Raw genomic sequence first — 14,021 nt, forward strand, 5'->3', positions numbered from 1 at the left:
AACTATATACGAAGCCAAAACCCAACAAATTGTAAACCAGTTAATATCTATATCCAATATTCGACGTGTCCCAAGACCGTATCTTACATCAAGCTGCTCCGTCCTCCAATCTCCATACTTCCCTGCCCATCCTTCATCTGTCCACTTCTACCAACGACAAACTCGGTATAAATTCTCTGCAATCTCCTCTTCTCTTCGGAACTGATACTGGCTCTTGTATTATCTAGCGCTTTGAGAAGATGATTCAACTCTATGACCACTTCCCTCTGCTCGCTGGCTTGCGCTTTGGCATCGGTGTTGCCCGCAGGAGCGCCATGCACTTGCTTTGACTTCTTACGAGCTATCTTGATCTCCTCAAGCTTTGCGAGGATCGACGCATTCTCAACGAGGGCGGCTGACCTGCTCTTTGGTGTGGCTTCAATGACTGGCTTGACTTTGTCGCCGTAGCGGAACTGGACGAAGCTTGGTGTGGAGTTCGACTTGGCATTGGTACCGTTGGGCAGTTTTGAGGTGACTGCAGGTCCGTCCATATCTAAGACGTCATGAATAGCCTCCAACTGAGCGTTGGATACAAGGGCCTGAAGATCAGCACCCGAAAACCCTTCGGTTTGGCGGGCAATGTCCGTAAGGGGTCCATCAGACTCGACCAATTCATCCGAAAGTCTCACTTTCTGGAACAATGCCTTGATAATATCGACTCGATCTTCCAGGGCAGGCATGTCGCAGAGGAGAGACTTATCTAAACGACCGGGACGAAGCAGAGCAGGATCAATCAGGTCAGGCCTAGATGTAGCTGCCAGCACATAGACACCTGACAGGCCTTCGGCACCGTCCATTTGCGTCAGAAGTTGGTTGACAACACGATCTGTGACACCTGTAGAATCGTGCCCTCTCTTGGGCGCGATAGAGTCGAACTCGTCGAAGAAGAGCACACATGGCTTTGCAGCTGAAGCTCTGTCAAACAAATCTCGGACGCTCTTTTCAGAAGCACCGATATATTTGTTCAAGATCTCAGGACCCTTGACGCTGATAAAGTTAAGACCACACTCGCCAGCAACTGCGCTGGCAAGAAGAGTCTTGCCGCAACCAGGGTATCCATAGAGAAGAAGACCTGATCGAAGACGCAGAGGGCACTGGGCAAAGATTGGCGCGTACTTTGTGGGGTATTGCAGTGTCTCCAGAAGTACTTGTCGCGTCTCTTGCAAACCTCCGATAGATTTGAAGCTAGTGGACGAGCTTTGCAATGTCACGTTTCTCAGCGATGCTGGAGTAAAGCCCTTGAGAGCCTTTTCAAAGTCAGCACGTGCCAAGTGAATAGCACTCGTTGAGTCTGGAGACTCGGCAATGGCTCGGATGATGGCTTCGTTTCTGGCGCGGGATACCAGAACGCTGATGTCGCCAGGCATGTAACCGTCCGTAGAGCCCGAGATGTCAAGGAAATCAAGATCTGGGTCCAGAACGAAACCACTTGTCTTTGCTTTGTTATCCTCCTTACTCGTGTGGCTTGTACCATCCATCCACGCACCACTATCTCCTCCCGTCGTGCTGCTATCTGCAGTTTGTGGTCGGCTGCCATCGCTAAACTGTGTTCGGGCTTCATCGGCAGTCACAGCATCCAGCATAACGATGGACTCCATGACTCGACGTCTTGCTTCTTTGTCTGGTGCTTTAAGTTCTACGATCTCTCGCACAACGTGACCACTGACCACGACACCATTAATTGACTCCTTGGCTTCGGCTGTTGCCAAAAGTACAACACCACTGTCTCGAGTGCAATATTGCCTTACAATGGAGCATAAGGTCTCACCCACTTGCCTGCTTCGTCCATTATCATTTCCAACCTGCAGTTCTGTCTCGACAGGGCAAAGCTTATCGAGATCGTCAAGGACAACAACGGCCTTTCCGTTCAATCGCGCGCCCCAGCTAGCAGTGGCGAATAACCGATTCAGCGTTTCCTTTATCGTTGAAATCCTTGTCTCATCGTTGACAAGTTTCCGGCAGGGGTAATAGAGCGTATGGAACAATGATTCTTGTCGAAGCTTTTGAGCCAGGTGCTTGGCAATGGAAGACTTTCCTGACCCCATGCCTCCTGTGAGAAGAACTGAAGATAGATGCATAAGGTTTGACTGTAAGTTGTTCAACAAGGAGTCAATTCCAACAAGAAGCGAATCATGTGTTGGACGTCGTTCAAACCCATCAGGCTCAGACATCCAGGATGGCCGAGTAGTGGGTGGCTGAACGTCGATGGGCAATTTGGAATCAAACCCAAGCAGCCAATTTGTTGCCTCCTTGCTTTCCTGAAAGTCTGCGCCATATGTAAACTTAACAATACCGCCCTCCCATCCCTGAGGGGCCTCAAGACCGTCGTATATATTCAGAACAGACCCATCTGTCAAGGGTCCTTGGAGGAGCCCATCTGTGCCCCTGGAGCCATCGTAGATTTGACGGAATCGCTTTGCGGCTTCTTCTTTCTCAGCCTTGGACTCTCCGCCAAAACGAAGACCCTCGACTGTTTTAGCACTTGTTGCAAAAGGGAAAACCTTGATACTTTGCACCGTGCCCTTGGATAGCTGTTGTTGTGCAGCTTGGAGCTTTACAATACCACCCACCATACCAGTGCAGCCGAGAGTGGCGCAGAGAGGAGACGAAAGAGCCACTGCCTGGCTGTTGGGAGGGTCAATCCATGACCGAAGGTGAGCAATTACTTTTGTAGCCGCGGTCATACCAGTGGGAACACCTCCTTCTTCCGGTTGGGGTTGTTGTAGTCCAGCTGGTCTAATAACATCGACTGCAACATAGTTGACTCCTTTCAAAGCTTCACCGGAGAGGAGATCATGATCAACCCACACACTGAAATCCTGCGGCAGTGGTCCCTCATCAAACCATTCTTCGCAAGAAGCTCGGTCAAGACCGCGCAAGAAGATGGCAGACCGTCGCTCTTCCTTTGCGCTTCGCCGCCGCACTGTACTGGTGGCACTTCTCTTGGACTTGGAGGTGCTGGCCACACTTCTATGATCGCCCGAGTTGAGCGAACTCTTCTGCCTCGTTTTCGGCGCGACAATTACCTCGGCGTCAGGCGAGATCTTTGCGAATGGTAGGTCTGCGGGAGGCGCAGGGTCTAACGATATGACCTTGATATTCGCAGTCGAGGTCGGAGACAAATGCAGTGTCAATGCGTGGGGCGCAACAAGGTTGTCGCCGAGTTTGTATGAGGGGTTCGGAAGCGCGCGAATCTGGGACAAAAGGTTGAGTTCAAGGAACGTCGCGTGTAGCTCGATAATCTCCCAGTCCTCTGGTGTCAGAGGTTCGATATTGATCGTATGCGCCATCGGAGGATCAAGATGGATGGTGGCCATGATCTTCTGTCCTTCCGACAGTCCCAGAGTCTTTGCTAGTGTGGCATCGAGTTCGACAAGCTGAACTTCTTGATCGCGAGATGACCTTGAGCCATTGAGTCCATCGCGTGTACCGGGAGGGGCTGTTCTTCTCTTGCTTGGCATTCCTGTCCATCCTACAAATATGGAGCGCTGTTGCGAGCCGGACCCAGTCGAAGAGGCATCTCGGTAGCTGAGTTCGACGATGACATTTTGCGCAGGCTGTCACACATTAGACAATTGCGATAACAGCAAGAGAAGATAGTCAGTTACTTACAGTGTTGACATTAACGAGTAATGAGACGAGCGACGTAGGCAGGTTGACCAAACAACTCTTGAGGTGACTTAGGGAGATCTCCGCAGACACGGACTGCGCGTTTCTTTTGGGAACCATGATGCGCTGAGTATGTGGGAGGTTAATTGGCTCTCGAATCGCAGCGAGTCCTAGGTGTCATAAAGTAAAGAGAAGTATGCGAACGAGTACCGAAACAATTCCGACATCAACTCCGTTTCTCGTCCCGCAGCCGAGGTATCTACACGTGCTCGGGATCCTCGCCGTATCTACTACTAACTTATCCTTACCTGCCCCTGCGTGGTGGGTAACAGAAAGGTTGGCCTCCCAGGTCTTGGGGTATAAAAACAAGCAATCGAACAAGCCTCGTCTGAGTAGTATAAGCTGATCTAATAATTTTGTCTGTTATGCTCCTAGCGGTCAATTATTCTGATACCCGAGGCCTGTCTTCCCCAGCTTTCTTAGCTGAGCTCCAACTATGGTCTGTGCTTTGCCTGCGATACCGCTGTGGCTGATTCTCAGGGTATCAGAGCAATTGTCCACTGGGGACATATCAGCGACAGACCAGGGCGTATCTGAGCTAATCAACTGTTGGAGGCGTGGTTTTGTATTTCCTAGGTTGTGCTGAAGGGAGAAGAAGTGGGAGGCTAAGCAGGTCTCACAGTGCTTTCGTAGTCAATAATGTTGCTCTTTGAGCCCTGCATTCTGTGACTGAGAGTCGCAGAGTGAAAGGAAAAGGTCAGTATTGGACTTTGGAAATCGTGAAAATTTACGAAATAAGAGAAGAAATTGGTATCAGACTATGCTATGTAGATTACGCATTTTTGTATCCTAAAGCTTGGAGGCTAACTTTTCCATCATAGGTGAATTCAGATACCTGGGATTCAAGCAAGTACTGCCCACTAGTCTATACGCATAGAGGTAGGAGGCTGATGTCAATTTATCCTGCATGTGGCACCTGAACGCGTCGAGACGCGGTTGACTTTCGTGTGAGGAAAGATTACAACCACCGTTGCCCCCCTGTGAGTGCCCCACCCACTGTGCATTGCCTACAGTCGCATCTCTCCATCTGCTTTGTGCAATACAATAAACAATCTCGACTACATACAGCCCTTTTCGAATTCGAGACCCTCCCCCCTCATAATCCTCTCTCTACAATGGCTCTCCGTGAGTTTAAGGCGCCTGTCAGCTATGAGAAGCAGCAACGTCAGTAAATTATCTACCAAACGACCCCCAGTAGGCGCTAATATAATAACCCATACATAGATGCCTTTCAGGAGTTTTTGACAGGATTCAAGACATCGCCCGAGCAAACAATCACAACTGCGCTGGGAAATATCACAATCGGAGAAGATGATTTCGAGGATGACTTGATGGATGAGGATGGACAGGACGTGAACCAAGGCCAACAAGCCAAGGAGCGCCGTTCTCCCCAGTACAAGTACAAGAATATGCTGCAGCAACTTTCCGATCGAACAATCGATGAGGCGACAATAGATCTCGATGATCTATCAACAGTATGATTGGCCGTCTCTTTGATTCCACAGCGGCTGACAGTTCATAGTGGGAGAGTCAAGCCTTCGAGGGTGAGGAGAGTCTCAGGCTTGTGGATTCCATTGAGATGAACACAAAGCACTACGTCGAAATTTTTTCCAGAGCAGTGGACGAAGTGGTACCTCCAGCAAGTGCAGATACAACGTAAGTACCCAACGTCGTATCGACAAGGCATCGCATTAATTAGTAAACAGTTTCAAGGATGATGTTCTCGACGTCTTGATGGCTCGACGACAAGCCCGCAACCGAGAGCTTGATGAGGCTGCTGAACGTGACCCAACTGCTGCAGACGACAAGTTCCCTGCAGAACTCACCCGCAGATACACTCTGGTCTTCAAGCCTCGATCCGGCACCTCTAGCCAGCCTGCAAAGGCACTAGCAGTGCGGCAAGTACGCGGTGACCACTTGGGTCATCTGATCACCGTTCGCGCAATTGCTACTCGGGTCTCCGATGTCAAACCCATCGTGCAAGTCAGCGCATACACTTGTGACAGATGTGGTTGTGAAATCTTCCAGCCTATCACTGATAAGCAATATGGTCCCTTGACTATGTGTCCTTCAGAAGACTGTAAACAGAACCAGGCCAAGGGTCAACTCAACCCCTCTTCGAGAGCCTCCAAGTTCTTGCCTTTCCAGGAAGTCAAGGTCCAAGAAATGGCTGAGCAGGTTCCTATAGGTCAGATTCCTCGCAGTCTTACAGTTTTCTGCTACGGAACGCTTGTCAGACAGATCAACCCTGGTGATGTTGTTGATATTTCAGGCATTTTCCTCCCCACTCCTTACACAGGATTCAAGGCCATGAAGGCCGGTCTACTCACCGACACTTATCTAGAGGCACACCACGTCCTTCAGCACAAGAAGGCTTACAGCGAAATGATCGTTGATCCTACGTTGGTCCGTCGTATCGAGAAGTACCGTCAGACCGGCCAGGTTTACGAACTTCTCGCCAAGTCGATTGCCCCCGAGATTTTTGGACATCTTGATGTCAAGAAAGCCCTTCTGCTGCTTCTTATCGGTGGTGTGACAAAGGAAATGGGAGACGGTATGAAAATCCGTGGTGACATCAACATCTGCCTGATGGGTGACCCTGGTGTGGCCAAGTCTCAGCTTCTCAAGTATATTTCAAAGGTTGCCCCTCGTGGCGTCTACACATCTGGCCGTGGAAGCAGTGGTGTCGGTCTTACCGCTGCCGTAATGCGAGACCCCGTCACCGATGAAATGGTCCTTGAAGGCGGTGCTCTTGTTCTCGCCGATAACGGAATCTGCTGTATCGATGAATTCGACAAGATGGACGAGACTGATCGTACCGCCATCCACGAAGTTATGGAACAGCAGACCATTTCCATCTCAAAGGCCGGCATTTCTACCACCCTGAACGCCCGTACCTCCATTCTCGCTGCCGCTAACCCTGTCTACGGACGTTACAACCCTCGCATCTCTCCAGTTGAGAACATCAATCTACCTGCCGCACTCTTGTCCCGTTTCGATATCCTTTTCTTGCTTCTTGATACCCCTACCCGCGAAACAGATGAGCAGCTTGCTAAGCACGTTACTTTTGTGCACATGAACAGTCGACACCCCGACATCGGCACTGATAACGTAGTTTTCAGCCCTCACGAGGTGCGGTCCTATATTGCCCAGGCCAGGACCTATCGACCTGTTGTCCCTGCGAATGTGTCAGAGTATATGATCAAGACATATGTGCGCATGCGAGACCAGCAGCAGCGTGCTGAGAAGAAGGGCAAGCAGTTCACTCATACCACACCCCGTACCCTCCTGGGTGTTGTCCGTTTGGCCCAGGCCCTGGCACGCCTACGATTCAGTAACGAGGTTGTCCAAGATGATGTTGACGAGGCCCTTCGACTAGTCGAGGCTAGCAAGGAAAGTCTCAACAACGAACTCGATGCTGGGCGTCGCAACATGAAACCCACGGACAGGATCTATAACTTGGTCAAGAATCTGGCTGAAACTGGTCAATGCCGCCCTGACGACGCTGCGGATGATGAAGACCTGGGTATTGAGCTGAGCATGAGCAAGGTCAGGGACCGGGTCTTGGCCCGATTCACCCTTGACCAGTGGCAAGACGCCCTTCATGAACATACCTCAGTTTTGAATGTAAGTTTTATGATGTGGATCAACAACTATGACACCCAACTAACGATATTTTACAGGTTTGGCAAACCACTGGCAACGGTGCTAGACTGGTATTTGTGGTCGTTGGTGGCGAGAATCAAAACGACGATGACTTTTAATTATCCTATAATGCGTGTGGAATAGATGATGTGCGATTACGGCGTTCAGGCATATTTACGTACCCAAGCAAGAAGAGTCTGCAAATGTAGCACTAAGCAATGAGATTTCGTAGTTACAAGTTCCAAACCTAGTATGTAATTCAAGTGCAGTATGTATGTACGTATGATTGACCTCATGAAGTGCCTCAGGGGCCTTCGGCGTATTGGACTAGAACAATAAGAGACGAAATCAGTAGGACAGTTTATGTTACTTGGACTAGACATCTTACACTACTTATATTTATACCCCAAGACTCAGGAGGCCAGGGAGGCCAGGGTTTCTACTACCCACTAGGGATGAATACGTAAAGAGAACACATATGCTTTGTAGGTTTCTACTCAGACACCGATATTGTACATTTATAGAATAGATTTTACAGTCTCATTTGCATCAATGACGCACGCTCCATCTCACCAACATTGCCATGGCCTCCCACTGTCCACTTTTCAGAGACTGTCCGTGAGTTCAGCACATGGCGGAAGAGTCCGCTCGCGCCCCAATACTCCATCAAAGAGCGAGCCTCATCCTTGCTTACACCCTCAAGGCGGAGAACCCAGCTGTTCTTAAGGGCGTCGTACACACGCTCGTCATACTTGCGCTCATAAGGATTGGGCTTGGGAACCTCACGGCCAGCTTGTCCAGCCTCAAGCTGGGATAGAACAAGCTCTTGTGAAGGATGGTGGTGACTGTTGTTCTCAGAGGTGGCGGCGATGACGGCACCACCGTTGGGAAGAGCAACCTTGCCAGACAGAGCATCGATGAAAAGACGCACCAGCGTCAGCTCATGAGCATGAACCTGTTTGAAGGCAGCGTCTCGGTAATCGCTGATCTTGTTGATGTGGGCAAGACCGTCGAGGGCGAAGAGCACAGGGGGTCGGCCAGGCAGAGTGAGTTCTGTCCAGAGGGCCAGGAGGGTTGGCCATGCGTATTCAGCTTCCTTTGCGCTGAGGGCCAGGTCGGCCAGGGTGGCGCCCTTCTTCAGGTTGGTAAACTTGGACCAGTCCTGCTCAATGTTGAGTTTCTCAAGAATGACACGGTTGGCTCTGTAAAGGCTCTGTATCATCTTGAGGCAGTAAATGGGCTGAGAGAACTGTGGTGGCTCAGTATCGGGAATAGGAGAGTATTCAGTGTTGCCATTGGTCAAGTCTTGGCCTGTTTTTTACAGTTAGAATTAATTGGATTATCAACGAAGGTCGGAGGGATCTGTACCTTCGGGAATGTGGAATACCACCCAGTTGTTAAGAAGAGCATAAGACATAGCTTGGAGCATGGCCATACTCTTTCCGGACAACTTGCTTCCTATCAACACACATTTGAGAGCCTTCTTCTCCTTAACCGACAACTCAAGCTTTTTCATCAGCTCCAATGTCTCCTTGCGTAGCAGAACGTGGGGTTTTCGGAACAAATTCCATGTCTGTGTCGTCTTAAAAGCCTCGAGGGCACGCAGATGATCCACCACTTGATCAGGCATAGCAAAAACCTTTCCAGCACTCGAGTCATTGGTCATGTTGGTAGCATTCAAAGTTTCGAGACCTTGGACGGGCAGGGCACTGTTGTTGCTGAGCTGAATGCGCTTTCGGAAGGCCTTGCGCTCGCCGGGCTGAGGTTTTCGGACAGGCGCCACATTGGCACGCTTCTTGTATGACTTCTTAACCTTCTGAGGAAGATCTCTTCGGCTCTTAATTGGCGGGGGAGCAGATACGGCCAGAACCGAGCTCGTGGTCGAGAAGGGAGCGAGCAAAACGGGTTGAATTCGAGGAGCCCGGGGAATGGTTGGCCTTATGAGGCATCGGAGGGTGTTGGCGGAGGCCATCGTCCTCAGAAGCATCCCAGAGATGTCGGTTCAAGGGACCTTTTGTTTATATCGGTGACTTGGACGACGTCTATAGTCGCATTGGCGCCAATTGAGCCGGTTCTTGGACGCTCGTCTCGCGGCCGTCTTGAGCTGAGGTTGGATGCCACTCTCGAAAATCTCGGAGCATTAACGACACGCCCCCAAACGTGCAAGGATGGGGAGCAACGGGTATACCTGATTGGTTAGCGGGGTAGGTTGTCGGAAAAACGACTGTCCACCGATCCGACATATCTTATCGCTAAAGAAAAAAGATAGTCTAGCAGATGGCTGGGAAAAAAGTTCCCAAGCAGCAACATCACGCACGACAGGCAGTTTGCGACAACGAATCCCAACAATCGTCCTACAGGTTGACGATAGCTATCGATCTATATCAACATCCAATTATCTAATTCCGGTCTCATCTTATAAAATACCACAATGTCGCTCCCAAACTCTAAGCCAAAGCTGCCCGTCGCAGTCGAAAAGCCTACACCATACACTTTCGACCTTGGCCATCTCCTCGCAGAGGACCCCAACCCAGTGACCCTCGACCGCGAGAACCTCGAGCAGTCCCTCGCCGAACTTGCCCGTGACGGCGCCCAGTCTCTCATCAACCAGTTTCTCACCACATGCCCTCTCAGCTCTACCGCCGAGGGTGTTCTGCTCACCCTCCCAGCGCCAAGCACCCGTCTCCCCCGTGAGAAGCCCGTCCCTCAGGCCAAGGCCCCTACCAAGTGGGAGCGATTCGCCGCCAAGAAGGGAATCAAGCCCAAGACACGCGAGTCACGCCGCAACCTTGCCTTCGACGAGCAGACCGGCGAGTGGCAGCGCAAGTGGGGATACAAGGCCCTGAACAAGAAGGGCGAGGACTGGCCCATTGTCGAGGTCGACATGGAAGCCGAAAAGAAGAGAAAGGAGGGCACCACCATCCGTGGCGATGGCCGAAGAGAACGCAAGGAGAGGGTCAAGCGCAACGAACGCTTGATGCGCAAGAACAAAGGTATTCCCAAATAAAGCATCAGCGGCTATTCTGGAAGAGCAAGGATTGGGCCATCACCTCAGTATTGGTGTGGGCACTGGTCAGGACTATTGCTTTCGAGCATGTAGCGGCGTTCAGGACTTTGGCGTTTCAAATCGGCATCTAAAAAAGCTAGGGATTTGGGAGGGTTTAGACGTTCATCTTAGAAGTGAAGAAACGTTTTTATTACAGCCTTCGACTTCTGTGCTATGTTGCATCTATGCCAGAAAATGCATGTTCAGTTACGTCTTTCAGTTCATTTATCATATTATCATGTTGACTATACCACTTGCTCCTACACGCAGCTATCTGATTGTCGACGGTTCGCCGCAAGCTATTATTACGTCGCAAATAGACGGCGCAGTAGGCCCAGACAACTGATCGATACAATGAAGCTGAGTATATCTTTCGCCAAACTTGGACAGACCTGTCAAAGCCTGGGTTTCATTTATGTTACTTTAGAGTTCCGTGTGATTACTATTGGTTTCAGAGCTCATAACTCTGACCTGTTCGCAGGAACTGTTGTTTTCCATATTCGATTCCAAGATACTCCATGCCTTCGCTGCATAACCACGGTGACATCTTTCCTGCTAGCCCCTTTTAACACGACGCCGATTAACAGCCAGCTTACGACCAAGCCAAACAAAGTAACAGAATTCGGCTTATCAACTAAATCAAAAGAAACAAAACAAAAAACGCTAAAACTTCAAACAAGATCCCCCCGGTATTGGGTACAGCACAGCCCTCCTGGACGATATTCTCCTCAAAAATGCAATGGGGTATACCAAGCAATAAATAAAGAAAAAGAAAGGGAAGAAGTGCAAGTTGAAAGGTATAGCTCGCTTGGCGGTTGTCGACGGTCATGCTCGTCTGAAAGCTTGGTTCATTGCACATCTGAAAACTGCTAGGTCGCTCTAGAGAAACGCCAGCGTTCGGAGCAACCAGATCGTGCAACAAAGACGAAAGACGAAAATCGTAATGGCATGACGTCGTAAATTGGCTCTTGCTGTGTATGTGTAGCTGCATACTCCATCATGACGGATAGCCCGATCAGTAATCGAGACAGCAGCCTGATCCCAGTAGCATTACTGCAAATGGTCAGTCGGGCCTTGGTAGACACGGGCCAGGACATTCTCGGAATCTTGAGAATGCATGGCGTATATCGATTAATGTTGGACAGCTTTGCATGAACGGTTGGTAGGACGCAAGTATGCCCGCACCACTTAGCGGGCAAGTAGCAGTCCTGAACCTCAAAAGCCGAGGGGCGATAGAGGCATGATAGGTGATAGCGGTCGTATATCGTTCGAGCGACTTTCTACCTCGTGCTCGTGCTCGTTGTTAGTGTTGGCATTCAAGGTGGCTGGGGCAGACGAGTTGGTCGAGGTGACGCTTCCGTTCGAGGGGGATATCTGGAGCTGTTTTTTCTTCAGCTTTGAGGTCTGATTGCCGGGGCTGTGGCGGTCTGACTGTTTGCTGCTCCCTGAGGAGGAAAGATGTTGCCGGTCATCCTCTGACTCTTCTTGGGGTCTTGGCTTTGTCGGTTCAGCTAGACCTCGTGGTGGAGGCTGATCAAAGATCACATATTCCTCCTCGATGTACTGTGCCTCGTTCTTGCAGCCTCGCCAGCAGTCACGCCAGTCGCATACCAAGAATTTGAAGCAAAATGCGTCAATCTTCATACACGGCTGGAAGCAAATACAGAGATTCCTAAAATCCATCTTGTTTTTGTCCGAATGAGCCAAAAGAAGGCTGAGGTGGCATGTGATGGCAAAAAGCAGGTAATAATTGAAGGGGGAGAGATTTGAGAGCTCTTCGATAAGAAGCTCGGGGACTTCTTCCGAACCTGCGCATTCCCTTGCAATTCGATCCTGTGCGGCTTTTGGGAACAGCTCATCAGGGAGCTCTCGTAGCCATGCCTTGAGCATCGAGCCAATGATGTTGATATCGTATAAGTCACGCTCATTGAAAAGATTCACATCATACTCTGTTTTGGGTCAGCACAAATATCCAAGATCAGTAGCAATGCGATCAACACTCACGCTCATCGAATTTGCGCTGCCACTTTTTGATCTGGGGGCCACTTCCTGGAACACGATAAAGACCCTCAACTTCACATCCCTTATAGTTCAGATAGTCGATGGCTCTCCATGGAAAGGCGGGCATCCAGAATTCCGTCTTATCCCTTGAGTCCTCAAGTCGCTTCGAAATTCGCGTTAATCTTGTTTGCTCAACTAGCGGTAGATTGATGACCTTGAGCTGATAATGTTCGTCATCTAAAGCGTCCTTGTCTTCTCGGCCGCCTCGCCCACCCTTAAAGAAGCGGTCGCTCAGCATGCCGGCCGCGCGAGTTCCCGTGCTCTTTAAACCATTAAAGAAAGAACCCCCGTTCTCGTTTAGGGATGATGGTTGCGTCTTTGGTTCCTTGTTTTGCTGTGCTCTTCTTGTCGAAGATGTGTCTCGCGGGGCGCGGTCCTCGGATCGATTGCGAACTGCGGAATTCATCATATCTCGAAGTGACCGATCACTGCCCTGGTTTCCGGCTTTGTACGGTACAGAGTTAAGATGCAATTCAGGCTCGTTGCCCTGGCGGGAGGAAGTGACAGGTTTCGGCTCGGGGCTGCCGTCTTCTTTGTCGCGATTGGACCGGCTGCGGTTCAAAATGCCAAAAGGTTTGGACCTGCCTTTCCTCACTGAGGAGTGTGGTGAAGCAGCCTCGTAGTCGCCAGCAGATGATAAAGATAAGTCGCTTCGTAAAGGATCGGCAGAATTAGGTTTGTGAAGAGTGTGGTCGGGGTATGCGGAGTCGGGTTTATCTACATGGTGTCAGCAGTTGGTCATGGCCTCAGTATGTGTGCTGTAGCCAAAATATAATAGACCGTCCCAATGTCAGGCTTAACTTCATGCTCACATACCTCCTTGTCTTGGTCGATTAGATCCGTCACTACCCCTCGACGTTACCTGAGCTCTCGTCTCTGTCTGCTTGCGACGGTGGGCATAGGGCTGAGATTGGTTGGAAGATTTGGATTGTTTGTTAAAGTTGAAGAAGCCGTTCTTGGAACCCTTTTTCGGTCCACTTGAGGTAGGTGGCCGTGCTTGGGACTGTGCAGGAGTTGCAGTAGTCGCGGGTGGGTCAGGGATCGGCTCTTCTAAAGTAGATGAGATGGAAGGATAAGTCGAGGGGTCCTCGCGCGTCTGTCGTAAGGGTGGTCGAGGAGTGGACTCTTCTCTACTACTCCGTTCGGTCGACGCTGCAGAAGTCGATGGTCGTTGTGCAGTCCCAGGGGCTGATGCTGATGCTGATGCTGGCGTGGATGATGATGGCGATGACTCTCCTTCTATGGCGACGGTTGCCAGTGCTGCGGTCGTGTGTGATAAGTTCTTGTTCTTTTGCTTTGCAGTTTGGTTTCTCAAGGGTGAGAATCGACTGTGGAAAGGAGAGGAGCGGGGAGAACGGGGCGATTTGGATTCGACTGGCGATGCACCCGGGGAAACGGTTTCAGCAGTGAGCGGGCTGTCTTTGTTGCGTAAAGCAGCGTCAGAATCGGATTGGGCTTGGGCTTGGGCTTGAGTTTGGGGCGAAGACTGAGACGAAAGTGCCAGCGGCTGTGGTGCCGCCTTACGACCCATTTCGAATTCTGCCTATTCACGACGCAGTCT

At 50.5% G+C, this 14,021-nt stretch overlaps 5 protein-coding genes across 5 annotated transcripts; 2 read left to right on the top strand and 3 right to left on the bottom strand.

Annotated features, from left to right (window-relative positions):
* Positions 1-83: 83 nt before the first annotated feature.
* Positions 84-3,768, bottom strand: FGSG_07104 (uncharacterized protein; the record flags this gene model as incomplete). The annotated part of the gene is made up of 2 exons (XM_011328504.1): positions 84-3,596; positions 3,652-3,768. 2 exons carry the CDS (start codon positions 3,766-3,768, stop codon positions 84-86), a joined length of 3,630 nt encoding a protein of 1,209 aa, XP_011326806.1.
* A 1,055-nt stretch (positions 3,769-4,823) lies between these two features.
* Positions 4,824-7,472, top strand: FGSG_07105 (DNA replication licensing factor mcm7; the record flags this gene model as incomplete). Its single annotated transcript, XM_011328505.1, has 5 exons — positions 4,824-4,872; positions 4,933-5,183; positions 5,231-5,364; positions 5,415-7,335; positions 7,392-7,472. 5 exons carry the CDS (start codon positions 4,824-4,826, stop codon positions 7,470-7,472), a joined length of 2,436 nt encoding a protein of 811 aa, XP_011326807.1.
* Positions 7,473-7,885: 413 nt separating this feature from the next.
* FGSG_07106 (uncharacterized protein) lies at positions 7,886-9,325 on the bottom strand (the record flags this gene model as incomplete). Its single annotated transcript, XM_011328506.1, has 3 exons — positions 7,886-8,664; positions 8,722-8,811; positions 9,004-9,325. 3 exons carry the CDS (start codon positions 9,323-9,325, stop codon positions 7,886-7,888), a joined length of 1,191 nt encoding a protein of 396 aa, XP_011326808.1.
* A 341-nt stretch (positions 9,326-9,666) lies between these two features.
* Positions 9,667-10,618, top strand: FGSG_07107 (regulator of ribosome biosynthesis). Its single transcript, XM_011328507.1, has one exon. It carries the CDS (start codon positions 9,785-9,787, stop codon positions 10,358-10,360), a length of 576 nt encoding a protein of 191 aa, XP_011326809.1. The 5' UTR covers positions 9,667-9,784; the 3' UTR covers positions 10,361-10,618.
* A 996-nt stretch (positions 10,619-11,614) lies between these two features.
* On the bottom strand, positions 11,615-13,991 carry FGSG_07108 (uncharacterized protein; the record flags this gene model as incomplete). Its single annotated transcript, XM_011328508.1, has 3 exons — positions 11,615-12,348; positions 12,404-13,177; positions 13,277-13,991. 3 exons carry the CDS (start codon positions 13,989-13,991, stop codon positions 11,615-11,617), a joined length of 2,223 nt encoding a protein of 740 aa, XP_011326810.1.
* Positions 13,992-14,021: the final 30 nt, after the last annotated feature.

The sequence above is a fragment of the Fusarium graminearum genome, chromosome 4 (assembly GCF_000240135.3).
Source record: "Fusarium graminearum PH-1 chromosome 4, whole genome shotgun sequence".
Classification (NCBI taxonomy): Eukaryota; Fungi; Ascomycota; class Sordariomycetes; order Hypocreales; family Nectriaceae; genus Fusarium; species Fusarium graminearum.